This window comes from Hyperolius riggenbachi, chromosome 6, assembly GCF_040937935.1.
Source record: "Hyperolius riggenbachi isolate aHypRig1 chromosome 6, aHypRig1.pri, whole genome shotgun sequence".
In the NCBI taxonomy this organism is placed as follows: Eukaryota; Metazoa; Chordata; class Amphibia; order Anura; family Hyperoliidae; genus Hyperolius; species Hyperolius riggenbachi.
Genome location: NC_090651.1, coordinates 31,951,782 through 31,965,587, shown reverse-complemented (window position 1 = coordinate 31,965,587; position 13,806 = coordinate 31,951,782). Strand labels below are relative to the sequence as shown.

General features: G+C 45.3%; 1 protein-coding gene across 1 annotated transcript in view; it reads left to right on the top strand.

Moving 5' to 3' along the window:
• Positions 1–1,913: 1,913 nt before the first annotated feature.
• The window catches only part of TXNDC12 (thioredoxin domain containing 12), a 33,143-nt gene continuing 21,250 nt past the window's right edge, over positions 1,914–13,806 (top strand). Inside the window, exons 1-4 of the mRNA XM_068239075.1 lie at positions 1,914–2,047; positions 6,125–6,185; positions 8,562–8,614; positions 12,114–12,187. Coding sequence (XP_068095176.1) covers positions 1,957–2,047; positions 6,125–6,185; positions 8,562–8,614; positions 12,114–12,187 — 279 coding nt within the window. The 5' untranslated portion in view covers positions 1,914–1,956. The remainder of the gene's footprint in view (positions 2,048–6,124; positions 6,186–8,561; positions 8,615–12,113; positions 12,188–13,806) is intronic.

The window sequence follows — 13,806 nt, the reverse complement described above, 5'->3', positions numbered from 1 at the left end:
GTAGCGTATATTAATTTCAAACTATAATGGCCAAAAACTGAGAAATAATGAATTTCTTCCGTTTTTTTCTTATTCTTCCTGTTAAAATGCATTTACAGTAAAGTGGCTCTTAGCAAAATGTATCACCCACAGAAAGCCTAATTGGTGGCGGAAAAAACGAGCTATAGATCAATTCATTGTGATAAGTAGCAATAAAGTTATAGGCGAATGAATGGGAGGTGAACGTTGCTCGGATGCATGAGATTTTCGGACCGCGGCGCTGAACCGGTTAATCCAAATCTCTTTTGTGAGTCAGACAAAAGGGGTGGAGCCAGGAGCGGCGCGCTCCCCTCTCAGCGGGCAGCGGGGACCTGGAAGCAGAGCAGAGATGGATCGCTCTGTTGGAGGGGAGCCAGCCTTGCAGGGACAGGTAGATGAGAGAGAGGGGACATGGGTGCCACTGCCAGATATGTGTAGAGCACACATACTGGCTGAAATGTGCTGCTCATTATAGGCTGTCTGTTCCATAGTTGAGCATAGTGAACAAATGAGAAACTTTTGTCTCAGAAGCACAGCTCAGTAACTTTGCAGGCACTGTGATTGCTGTGCAATATGATCCTCCTGCACTCTGCTCTAAACAGCTGCACTTATCTTCTCCCTAAATTTATGATGAGTGTTGGAGGTGAGAAAAGGGGAATGCTTTCTTTCACTTTCTTTCTGTTTTAAGAAAGCAAACTTTTGTCTTTCTTTCACTGTGAGACGTTTGCATTCAGAGTATACAGATGAACATATAGGTGAAATACATGTAAAGCATATGATTGCAACATGTGGGTATTGTGTGCAAACAAACATTTCTGCTCTCTGCTCGTCCCTCCTCCCTTCTCTGTCCACTCCCTGCCCGTCCCTGTCCACCATCTCCCCTTCTCTGTGTGTCCACCCCCCTCCCCTTCTCTGTCCCCTGCAGGGACAGTCCTGTCCTGCTAGTCATTTCACCCCCAATGCTTCCCTAGTAAAATGATTCGAGAGTCGGATCAAAGATCCAGATCTTTTCAATGATCCGATGCAAATCATCCGAATCATTGAAAAGATCCGGAGTTCCCATCTCTAAGGGCTCTTTCACACTACAGGCAGCAGTAAAAGGCTAAAACGCTGCGTTTTGGCTGCTGGCGCTTTTAAGGCGTTTTCAGGGTGTTTTAACGCCAATACATTAGTATCAATTGTAATGAGAAACGCCGCGGTCAGCCCTAAAAAAGCTCCTGGGAGCTTCAAAACGTAATGCTCAAAACGCAGCGTTAAGTGTGAAAGGTAAAATGAAAGTCTATGGACTTCATTTTACCTAGGAAAACGCCGGCTGCGGCGTTAAAACAACGAAAAATCCCTCTGGTGTGAAAGGGCCCTAATCTCTAAAAGGGGGGGGCGGGTTTGTATGGGGGCGTGCCATTCCTGGCCCCACCCCCTTTGTGAACCGAATCGTTCATTTTGATGATCCGGATGATTCGACTCACAAAAGTGATTTGGATCAAAGATCCGAATCGTTCATGATCCGGACACCACTAGCAGAGATGGATCGCTCAGTTGGAGGGGAGCCAGCCTTGCAGGGACAGGTAGATGAGAGAGGGGACATGGGTGCCACTGCCAGATATGTGTAGAGCACAGGCACTGGCTGCAATGTGCTGCTCATTTTAGGCTGAATCGTGAATGATCATGAATCGTTCATGATCCGGACAACACTATCATATGGTAGAGACAACCTAGAACGCCTCAGCTGAGCTCAGATTATCCTGTGTGTATTCCTCTCCTCCTCCTGCATATTGGGATACGGGAAATAAACAGATCAGAAGAACCTGCTACAGACAAACTCATTTCCCAAGTCCTACAAACTGTAACTTAAGACTCCGCCCCCGTACACTCCCCGCCCGCATCCGGGCTCGTCACTTCCCTCCTGACTCCCGGATCAGAGAACTGTGTGCTGCCAGAATGGAGCGATTGGATGCTCGTCTGCTGGTCTCCGGAGTCCTGCTGCTGCTGTGCGCCGGGGCTGCGCTGGCTGATACTGCACTGGGCCGGGGTAATGATCATAGTGTATAGAGATCTGCACAGAAAGGGGAGGGGGGCATTTCACACTGAATGGGGTCAGTACATTCAGAGGAGGGAGGGCATTGCACACAGAGGGCGGGACGGTGCCCACAGAGGAAAGAGGGCATTGCCCACAGAGGGGGAGACAGTGCCCACTAAGGGAGGACATTGCACAGAGGGGGGACAGTGCCCACAGAGGAAAGAGGGCATTGCCCACAGAGGGGGGACAGTGCCCACAGAGGAGGGGGGACAGTGCCCACAGAGGAGGGAGGGCATTGCACACAGAGAGGGGACAGTGCCCACAGAGTAGGGAGGGCATTGCACACAGAGGGGGGGACAGTGCCCACAGAGGAGGGAGGGCATTGCCCACAGAGGGGGGAGAGTGCCCACAGAGGAGGGAGGGCATTGCACACAGAGAGGGGGACAGTGCTCACAGAGGAGGGAGGGCATTGCACACAGAGGGGGGACAGTGCCCACAGAGGAGGGAGGGCATTGCACACAGAGGGGGGACAGTGCCCACAGAGGAGGGAGGGCATTGCACACAGAGGGAGGGCATTGCACACAGAGGGGGACAGTGCCCACAGAGGAGGGAGGGCATTGCACACAGAGGGGGGACAGTGCCCTCAGAGGAGGGAGGGCATTGCACACAGAGGGGGGACAGTGCCCTCAGAGGAGGGAGGGCATTGCACACAGAGGGGGGACAGTGCCCTCAGAGGAGGGAGGGCATTGCACACAGAGGGGGGACAGTGCCCTCAGAGGAGGGAGGGCATTGCACACGGGGGGGGGGGGGGGGGCAGTGCCCACAGAAGAGGGAGGGCATTGCACACGGGGGGGGGGGGCAGTGCTGACTGAGGAGGGAGGGCATTGCACACAGAGGGGGGACAGTGCCCACAGAGGAGGGAGGGCATTGCACACAGAGGAGGAGGGGGGTGTCTACCGGTGAAATGGCCTACCCGTTGAAATCTGCCTACATGCATTGACAAATGCATAGGGAGGGGATAGTAAAGTCAATGGGATGTAGGTTACGGTAGTTAAGAGATGTAAGCTATGTCGTTGGGGCAGTGTACGCAGAGGGGAGGAAGTGCACATGGGGTGGGGACAATGCACACAGGCATCCATAGCATGCTGAGCTGTAGCCGCAGGTAAAAATGTATGCACTGGCATCCAAAAGTCACAGTATTAATATTAACTCAGGTTTGCAACCCTTCTTCAGTGATTTTGCCACAATTCTCCCAACACTCCCTTAATTAAATGATTAACCTTTTCTTGACATCTTACCTCCCCACTGAAATGTTAACTACTAACTTCTCAACATTAACCCCCTTCTGGATGCTTCGACCCCCATTAATGTTGTCCACCCATTTACACTAGTGGATTTTCCCTGAGGTTTCCTGGCTGGATAGTGTAATAGTTAAAGAGAACCAGAGATGAAGCAACCTCATGTATTTTACCTTATAAATCAGTGGGAACATGACAGTAAACACCTAATCTGCTCTTTGTTACATTGTTCTCTGTTTAATTTGCCTGTTATCACCTCTAAGATAAGAATCCCGACTAAGCAGTCGGTCTGGCTTTGCTACAGAATAATTATAGCTGAGACTGTGGTCTTTGCTGTCTTCAAGTCCAAGCCTGCCCCCTGCTGGCTTTGCTCAGGAATCATTATAGCTGAGTCATTATAGCAAAGCCAGAATCAATGCTCAGTCCGGGATTCTTATCTCAGCTAGATAACAGACACTTTTAGCAGTGAGGATGGAACAGAGAGCATGGTAAATGTTTTCTCTAATGTTCCCACTGATTTCTATGGTAAAATACACAAGGGTGCTTCCTCTCTGGTTCACTTTAAGGGCCCTGCCTCTGACACAGGCGACCAAGGTTCAAATCTCGGCCCTTTCTGTTCAGTAATCCAGCACCTATTCAGTAGGAGACTTTGGGCAATACTCTCTAACACTGCTACTGCCTATAGAGCACGTCCTAGTGGTTTCAGCTCTGGCGCTTTGAGTCCGCCAGGAGAAAAGCGCAATATAAATGTTATGTATCTTTTCTTGTCTGCGAGGTCACCTCAAGTAGAGGTTCACATGTGTATCCTGAGCAAATGCAGTGTGCTTTATAGCAGTGTTTATTTACTTATTAAAGCGGAAGTGTCGCCATAAAAATCAAATTTCAACAGCAACTGGTCTGAGTGTATTAAGTGATAAAGATGCTAATCCTGCACTCAAAACTTTCAAAACTTTTTCTACTGTTATGGTTTGGAGTTATCACATACTTTAGGAGCACTGGCCCTTTAATAGCCATTGTCATTCAGTTGCATGCTGGGGGTTCTTTTTATCTATAATATATTCCCCCTCTTCGCTTTATTTCCCTGCCTAGCTGAAACATGATCCTCTGCTCACTTGTGTTTAAAAGCAAGGCTGAGGTGACTCAGTGATTTGGAGGAGAAAAGAAAAAAAAAAGTTGAGGGAAGAAATTTTAGCCTCAAACTGGGCAAATGACATGGTTCCCACCAGGAACAGAATTCTCTTCATTTACTTTATAAGATTCACTGAAATCAAAATGTGGACAGTACAATACATGTGTTATGTAAGTAGATCAAGTATTTCTTTACTTATATATGTGTTTTTTTCCCCCTGGCATAGTATGGCTAATCCTCCTGCTTTAACATTACATATAGTTGCAGCTGGATCACTGTACAAGACAAACTCTGGTATACAGATTAACCCCCCGCAGAAACATTGAGTGCTCCATTGGATTGCAAGAGACCGATGGAAATCGTCCTTTACAAGGAAAGATTCTCATTGGTCCACCATTCAGTGAACCAATGAGAATCGTCCTCGGGGAGGGAGGATTCCCATTGGTCTGTTGCTTCTACTGGTACTTGTCTTATGCAGGGGAGCAGGCGGGGACCAGTGCCCAATTCATCTTCTGGTAGCTGAGATTCCACATTTTTGGTGCTCACGACAGCACCAATATTAGTCTGCAGATGACCTGGTGCTCAAAGCATACACCACAAAAAAGCCCTGATTCATCATGCACAAGTAAGATTGCCATGTGCTGGGAGAGCACCACTCATTAACCAATTAGCACCTGTGCATGGCTACCTTAAAGGATACCCGAAGTGACGTGTGACATGAGATAGCCATAGGTATGTACAGTGCAAAGCACACTGATAACTATGCTGTGTTCCTTTTTTTTTTCTTTCTCTGCCTGAAAGAGTTAAATACCAGGTATGTAAGTGGCTGACTCAGACAGGAAGTGACTACAGTGTGACCCTCACTGATAAGAAATTCCAACTATAAAACTCTTTCCTAGCAGAAGATGGCTTCTGAGAGCAGGAAAGAGATAAAGAGTCAATAGTTCATAGCTTTTAGCTCTGGCGTACTTCAATGAATGTGTCATTGAGCAAAAACAATAAAACAGTTAAAACTTAAAAAGTAGATTTAAACATAAAATAAAATTGTGGAATATCTTAAAAAGTCATTTTTAGGAGAAGGAAGATAGATACAATAGTTTATTTCATTAGTTTATTTTCGCTTCAGGTGTCCTCGGTGCATGTTGAATCAGGGCTATGTTAATATTTGCAGCGTGCACACGTTTTTCAGAGGGACACATGGGTGATTGGGGCACTATGGTAGATCTGTAGTACATACTAGAGACCCTCAATTCTAGAATAATTTATCTTGAAATATATGCTTTGTTTTGTACGGAGCAGTGCTTATCAGCGCTGCTAGATTTGGGCGCAGCCAGCGCCGCCATAGACTGTAATGGGAATCAGTCTATAGCGGCGCTCAGTGAGTAACGTCGGCTCTGTCAGAAGACAGAGCCGAAGTTGCTTAAAAAACACAATAATTCGGCTTCCAGTAATCGCTGGAAGCCGAATTATTTAATTCCTCCACTATCCATGGCGGCCTGGAGGTGAAATAGTAATTAAAACGGCCCTAACTTGTGCAGAAGCAGGATCAGCCATATACCGCTATATCCTGCGCCCAAGTGTATTGGCGGCTATTTCAAATGTACTCGTTTTGTACGCTTCCTTCTGTAAGTTCTGCTCACACTGGGCTGTTTTGTTTTTCAGGGTTTGGAGATCACATTCATTGGAGGACACTGGAAGATGGGATACAGGAGGCAGAAAGCAGGTAATGTCTCTGCCTGGATCTCACTAGCAGTGCTTTTCTGACCGATTGTGATTTTTTTTTTTTTTAATTCCTCATTAGCATTACATTGGCACCAGCTTTTTAAATCACAAGTGTTTGGAAAAGCGCTGCTAGTGGTCAGGCCTAATGAGAATTCGTTTGTGTAACTAGCAAACTGTATTTCTTTCTGTCCTTACATGTGGGTTTGATATGGCTGTGTAAAATTTAAAGCTATAGGCTTGCTATACACCAGCGGTTCTGGATGCTTGCTTGGCTTACCAAGGGCGAAAAGGGATACTTTGCATATTCAGTAGTAGTGCATTGTGGGTAACCACAAATGTTCACTTATAGCTGAATTATTGCAGATTTCCTTCTGTTTTAAGAAGGCAATTACACCAAGCTTTGTTTTTTTTTTTTTTTTTTTTTTATTAGGAGGGCTTTTTGGTCCCTTTTATCCCCCTATACATTCCTAGTAGTTTGGGTCACCCTAAGCTGCTTGGTTACTCTGTTGTTTCTGTCCTTAGTAAATCCTCTATTGGACTTTTCAGGTCCAGTTTGTTCATAGTGGCAGCAGAAATGATTTTGCATCTTTTTAGTGTCCAATAATATATTTCAGTGGTTTTATTAATTTGTGTGGGCATATTATTACGACAAGCTATCTGAAACCTAGCAGTTCGAGAAAGTGCTGTCCACCCAATCATAGCGGAAAATCCCTATGTACTTTCACTCTGGCTCACCTCTACGATATTACTGCCTACTTCTTAGCTTAGGCACTTAAAGGGAACCTAAACTGAGAATAAGGATTTTTCCTTTTAAAATAATACAAGCTACCTAAGTCCCCTTTTCCATGAACTGTTGAGCTGTGTGCTCAGCAAGCAGTTACCAGGCAGCAGTCAGCAGTTGTGAGAGTTTGAGAGGCATTTCACTGCCTAGAAAAGTTCGGGGAAAAGAGGCCTAACACTCTCCTGCTGATCCTGTGTATCTAATAATTTTAGCCACAGCCCCTCAACAAGCATGCAGATCAGGTGCTCTGACTGTCAGACTGGATGAACTGCATGCTTGTTTCAGGTCTGTGATTCAGCCACTACTGCAGCCAAAGAGATCAGCAGGACTGCCAGGCAACTGGTATTGTTTAAAAGGAAACATCCATATGCCTCTCAGTTTAGGTTCCCTTTTAATTGGTTGATGCACATTTTTTTGTTCTTCTTCATAGCAGTGCATTGTGAAAAAGATTTCAGTTAAAATGCGTTAAGTGTGAACTGTGCCATAGGAAAACATGGGCATTACTTTGAAAATCAGTTGTCCTTTCAGTTATAACTGTGAGTAACTGATTAAGGCCTCTTTTCCACGAATTGTTAGGCAGTGAAATGCCTCTCAAACTCTCACAATTGCTCACTGCTGCCTGGTAACAGCTCGCTTCTGCCTGGTAACAGCTCGCTGCTGCCTGGTAACAGCTCGCTGAGCACACAGTTCAACTGCCCATGGTAGAGAGGCTTTAATCCCTTCTGGGCAGTGATGATTGAAATCTAAACCCTTTTTGTGCGATGTTATCCCTGCCAGGGTGTAGATATCGCTCACCGCCACCTGCTCGCTCTCTTCCCCTCCCCCTCTCGCTACACCACCTTGCTCTGCTGTCACTCTGACAGCAGAGCTTCCGCATATTGGTCAGGAGCCATGTAATTGGCTCCTGACTGCGTGATTACTGTGAGCCAATGGCGGCAATCATATTGCTTAAAAGGGCACAGACAGCTCTGGTCTTAAAGGAGAACTGTAGTGAGAGGTGTATATAGAGGCTGCCATGTTTATTTCCTTTTAAGCAATACCAGTTGCCTGGCTATTCAGCTAATCCTCTGTCTCTAATACTTTCAGCCATAGGCCCTGAACAAGCATGCAGGAGATCAGGTGTTTCTGACAAATTAGACCAATGGTGTAGAACTCCAGGCCTGGAGGGCCAGATCCATGCCAGTGTTTAGGATGGACTGAGAAAGAGAGGAATGTGTTCTACCTGATGGACCACACCTTGCCTGATTCAGACCCATCAATTCATTTGAGCTGTCAAAAATGTGTGAGGATCTCGGCCCTCGTAGGACCGGTTTGACATACCTGCATTAGACAGATATGACAAGATTAGCTGCATGCTTGTTTCTGGTGTGATTCACACTTCTTCAGCCAAATAGACCTTGTATTGCTTAAAAGGAAATAAATATGACAGCCTCCATATACCTCTCACTACAGTTCTCCTTTAAAGCGGCCATCTGGTCCGCAACTAGGCAGCTGATCATGGAGAGACCTGACAATCAACTATCCTCTATAGTAGTAATTATAGCATGGTAAAATATGTTCTATATTCACCTTTTTTTTTTTTTTTTCTTCCTGCAGCGGTCTGCCTATAATGTTGGTCATCCATAAGACGTGGTGCGGAGCCTGCAAAGGTAACACGAAAACATTATTGAAGTCCATCATACAATCGTCACAAGTAAAAACTGCAATTTCATGTAGCAATACGCAAATCCCAGTAAGAGAGAGAGTCATTTGCAAACATTTACATTTTGGAAGTATAGGGTCACATGACACCCCAGTTTCGGGCGGTAAAGACCATCAGATGGCTCTTCCTGTAGATGCCATCAGCGGCGAGAAGTGGCTTGAACAGGTGCACAGACCGGCAGATTTGCTGTAAGGTTCCTCGAGTCCCATTTGCAATGGCAAGTGACATCTGAACAGCCTGCCACCATTTGCCACCATTAGCAGCAGCTCTTGGGCAACCAAACCATGCGCAACAGGCCGCATGATGTACAGGTCTGCGCACCGTGTCCAGCCACTGTGCCAAAAAGTTAGATATTTGTCTCACTTGAGGGAAGCTGTATTAGTATAGGTTAGATAGGTAGGTACCCCCAGTATAGGTTAGATAGGTAGGTGCCCCCAGTATAGGTTAGATAGGTAGGTGCCCCCAGTATAGGTTAGATAGGTAGGTGCCCCCAGTATAGGTTAGATAGGTAGGTGCCCCCAGTATAGGTTAGATAGGTAGGTGCCCCCAGTATAGGTTAGATAGGTAGGTTCCCCCAGTACAGGTTAGATAGGTAGGTTCCCCCAGTACAGGTTAGATAGGTAGGTGCCCCCAGTACAGGTTAGATAGGTAGGTGCCCCCAGTACAGGTTAGATAGGTAGGTGCCCCCAGTACAGGTTAGATAGGTAGGTGCCCACGGTACAGGTTAGATAGGTACGTGCCCCCGGTACAGGTTAGATAGGTACGTGCCCCCGGTACAGGTTAGATGGGTAGGTGCCCCCGGTATAGGTTAGATAGGTAGGTGCCCCCGGTATAGGTTAGATGGGTAGGTGCACCCAGTATAGGTTAGATAGGTAGGTGCCCCGCAGTGACGGGGGGAGCGGGCATAGTAGTTACAACTCGCCTTCAGCCGCCTATCCCCTGCAGCCTCTATCTTGTCTGTTTGTAAACAGGCTGTCTACATGTGGGGTCGATGTGGCTCTGTAAAATTTAGAGCTATAGGCTTGCTAGACACCGTTCTGGATGCTAGCCTGGCTTTTAGGGGCATAAAGAGATAATTTGCATATTCAGTAGCGGCGCATTGTGGGTAACCACAGATGTTCACTTAAAGCTGAATTATTGTAAATTCCTTCTGATTTAAAGGATACCCGAAGTGACATGATGAGATAGACGTGTTTGTACAGTGCCTAGCACACAAATAATCATGCTGTGTTCCTTTTTTTCCTTTCTCTGCCTGAAATACTTAAATAACAGGTATATTAGTGGCTAACTCAGTCCAGACTCAGACAGGAAGTGACTGCAGTGTGACCCTCACTGATAAGAAATCCCCCCCCCTTTTTTTATTTTTTATTTTATTTTTTTTTTAATTTTTTATTTTTATTTTATTTTTTTAGCTTTCTTGCTCTCAGAAGCCATTTTCTGCTAGGAAAGTGTTTTATAGTTAGAATTTCTTATCAGTGAGGGTCACACTATAGTCACTTCCTGTCTGAGTAAGCCACTTACATACCTGATATTTATCTTTTTCAGGCAGAGAAAGAAAAAAAGGAACACAGCATAGTTATTTGTGTGTACATACACATGTCTATCTCATCATGTCACATGTCACTTCAGGTATCCTTTAAGAAGGCAAACCACACTAAGCTTTTCGGTCTCTTTTTTTTTTTAGTCCTCTATACCTTCCTCGTGGGTTTGGGTCAGCCCAAGCTGCTTGGTTACTGTGATAAACAGACAATATTGTGCACAAAAGCAATTATGATAACTATATAGATTAAAAAAAAAAGTAAGAAAACACCTGTTTATTGAATGTTATGTCTATTTAATCTCACTTTAACCATTTCAGCCTGGGTATTTTTCACCTTATGGACCAGAGGAATATTCCCATTTCAGCGCTCCTCTTTTGCATTTCCCAATAACTTTATCACTACTTATCACAAAGAATTGATCTATACGTTGTTTTTTCTGCCACCAATTAGGCTTTCTTTGAGTGGTACATTATATTAAGACTTATTTTATTCTAAATGCATTTTACCAGGATTAAGAAAAAGATGGGGGAAAAAAAATTCTCAGTTTCCAGCCATTATAGTTTTAAAATACCACATGCTACCTTAATTAAAATTGACACATTTTTATTTGCCCATTTGTCCCGGTTATTGCAACATGAAAATGATATCCCTATATTTTTTATTTAGAAATAAAGGTGCATTTTTTTCAGTTTTACATCTATCGCTAATTTTTAGCCCATACATTTATAATAATATTCCCTCTTGACATACATATTACATTTTTTTTTTTATTCCCTAAAATCAGTGGGTGTAATTTTACTATTTGGCCACAAGATGTCCCCGCTGAGCAAATCCTATTAGCTTATACTACATAGGAAACAATGTGTTGCTACATTGTAACTAGGGATGTGACGCAGGCTTCAATGGAAGCCTGCGATCACAGTGGCCTACGGGGAGATTAATGAGTGGGAAGTTAGTTCCCATTCATAAATCTAACGATTGGCAGTAGAAAGCAAGTGCGGCGGCTCTATTTAAGAATAAAGACTGTTTTTGAACAAAAACAGTCTTTATTCTTGGAGGACATGTACGGACTTTGTCCCCTGCAGCCTTTCCCCTCCCCCCCCCCCCCCCTGCTACCAGCAACATCGCAATTGCGCACGATCGCCTGCAAAGCACCCCAAACTGCAGGGACGTGACTAGAGCGTCCCTGCGGCTGTAGCAGTTGCCGCTGTGGACGTGGGGCTCACGTCTGTGCAGCATAAATGGTTAACCACTTAAGTACCAGCACCCTCTGCCCCCTTAAGGACCAGAGGGTGCTGGTACAGTAAAGCGCCACTTCCCGACGCATCGCCGCTAAAATCCGCCGGTCACGTCGTTCTGTCCCTGCCACAGGCTGCTCTCTCTGCCGTCGCTATGACGGCAGAGCGCTGTGCGCCAGTCAGGAGCCGCTTTCATTGGCTCCTGACCCTGTCACTCCATGTAAGCCAATGGGAACGGCTTACATGAATTACAGGGCCAGGAGCCAATGAAAACGGCTCCTGCCCGGCTCACAGTGCTCTGCCGTCATAGAGGCGGCAAGGCAGCACATTGCGACGGGGGCAGAGCGGCGGGGACTGGGCGGCGGCGCGCGGTGAATGGGACGTAGAGTTTACGTCCGGTCAGAACCGCAGCGCCCACTGCCCGCCGTAGATTTATACTCCGGCGGTCCGCAGGTAGTTAATCTAACGCTTTTGGAATTGCCAGCGATTCAACAATTTTTTGCCAAAAACACTCTAGCGGGCCCCAGAAGTTGGGACCTCACCGGCTGTATATTTGTTCTCTTGCCTTATTTTTAGATATGTGTTTTTTTTTTTTTTTTGTTTTTTCTTTCTCTCTGCACATTGCAGGTCTCTAAATCACAACCCTTTTCATATTTATTTCATGCAGCTCTGAAACCAAAGTTTGCCGAGTGCAAAGAGATCTCTGAACTGTCCCACAACTTTGTGATGGTGAACGTGGAGGTGAGGAATGCTGGGGAGCGACCGCTGCCTGTTTATGTCTTGTAAAGATTTCTAACTTCCTTATGGTGGGAGTTTTCCCTTCATTACAGTAAACTGGCTGCTTGTGGGTTAGAATCTGTGTCATGCCTGAACTGTTGTGTTCTATAGCTTAGGTTAAAGTGGACCTGAACTCTTGCATAGGGCAGAGGGAAAACATAAAGAAATGCACCCTGTGTGTATTTAGAGAGTTTAGCCTGTCTAATTCCCCCTCATTTGTGACTAATCACCACTGTCATTTGATCTTTCAGTGCCGTCAGTTTAGGAATCTTCTCTGCCTTGACAGAGCTGCAAATTTGTAAACACAGGATGTTAACAATATGTCTGCTTCCATGAAAGCAGGACGTAGACACACTGCAGATTTATTGCAGGATTTGTATCAGGTATAACAAAAAAAACATTTTCTTTAAAGGTTATTATGCTGTTTCTTATCTTGTATAGCTGAGAGGAAGTTCTGAGTTCAGGTCCACTTAAATAAATAAAGCATGTATAAATACACCAGGATAAGAATGTTTTTGTTAAAGGAAAGCTATCGCAAAAATTAGTAAAATTTAAAATTCATGTCTATGCATACATGTAAGAGGTACAGTAAAATGCGGCATCAATTACTTTTTTCCTTTATTCTTGTCACTTACAGTAGGTAGTAGAAATCTGACAGGTTTTGGACTACTCCATCTCCTCATGGGGCATTCTCAGTATTTCCATTATTCTTTGCAAAAGCACTCCATGGAAAAGTTCTATACAAACATGCCAGCCGGCCTCCCCATTCGTTGCACACTATTTGGCAGTTGGACTGGGCAACTGCTATTCAGTAAGGGCTTGTTTACACTGCAAGAGCTTTTTTTTAGTGCTAGTGATTTGAAAAGTTCTTGCTAATGAAATGCTGTGGGGGATTTTTATAAAAACACATCGCTCAAGTGAGAACAAACTCCTAGGATAACATTACAAATAGCTTTGCAAATCACAAGTGCTTAGAAAAAAGCTCTTGCAGTGTGAACCAGCCCTAAGTGTTCTCAAAAAATAGAGAATAAAACCCTGAGAATGGCCCCTGAGGAGATGGACCAGTCTAAAACCTGTCAGATTTTTACAACCTATTGTGACAGCAATGTAGCAAAAAATAAATTAGCAATGCATTTTACTCTGGGACAAATGTACATTTCATACAAATGCATTTTAAATTTTACATTTTTTTGTGATAGCGGTCAGGGAACACACTAGGCAAAAACGCTAACGTTGCAGAAAACGCACATAATGCAAGTCAATGGGCCGCATGAAAAAATGCATATACTTGCGTTCTGCAGTGTGCGTTTTTTAATGGGCGTGCACACAGCAGCATCGGCACAGGACCGCCTAACGCCGAAAGTCCTGGGGCTGGCTTTTGCAGGAGATCGCACGCTGCATGCGCATCTCTGCTTGGTAGGCGTAGCTCTGCTCCGCCTTCAGTCTCCCATCGGCGATCCCCGCTTGGAGACATTTACTACGTACAGTGCTGCGATCTAAGGCAGCGCTGTACAGGGGACAGCCGTGTCACTCGGCCGTCCCCTTCCAGAGAGATAAAAGCGATCCACTGTGATAGGCTGAAG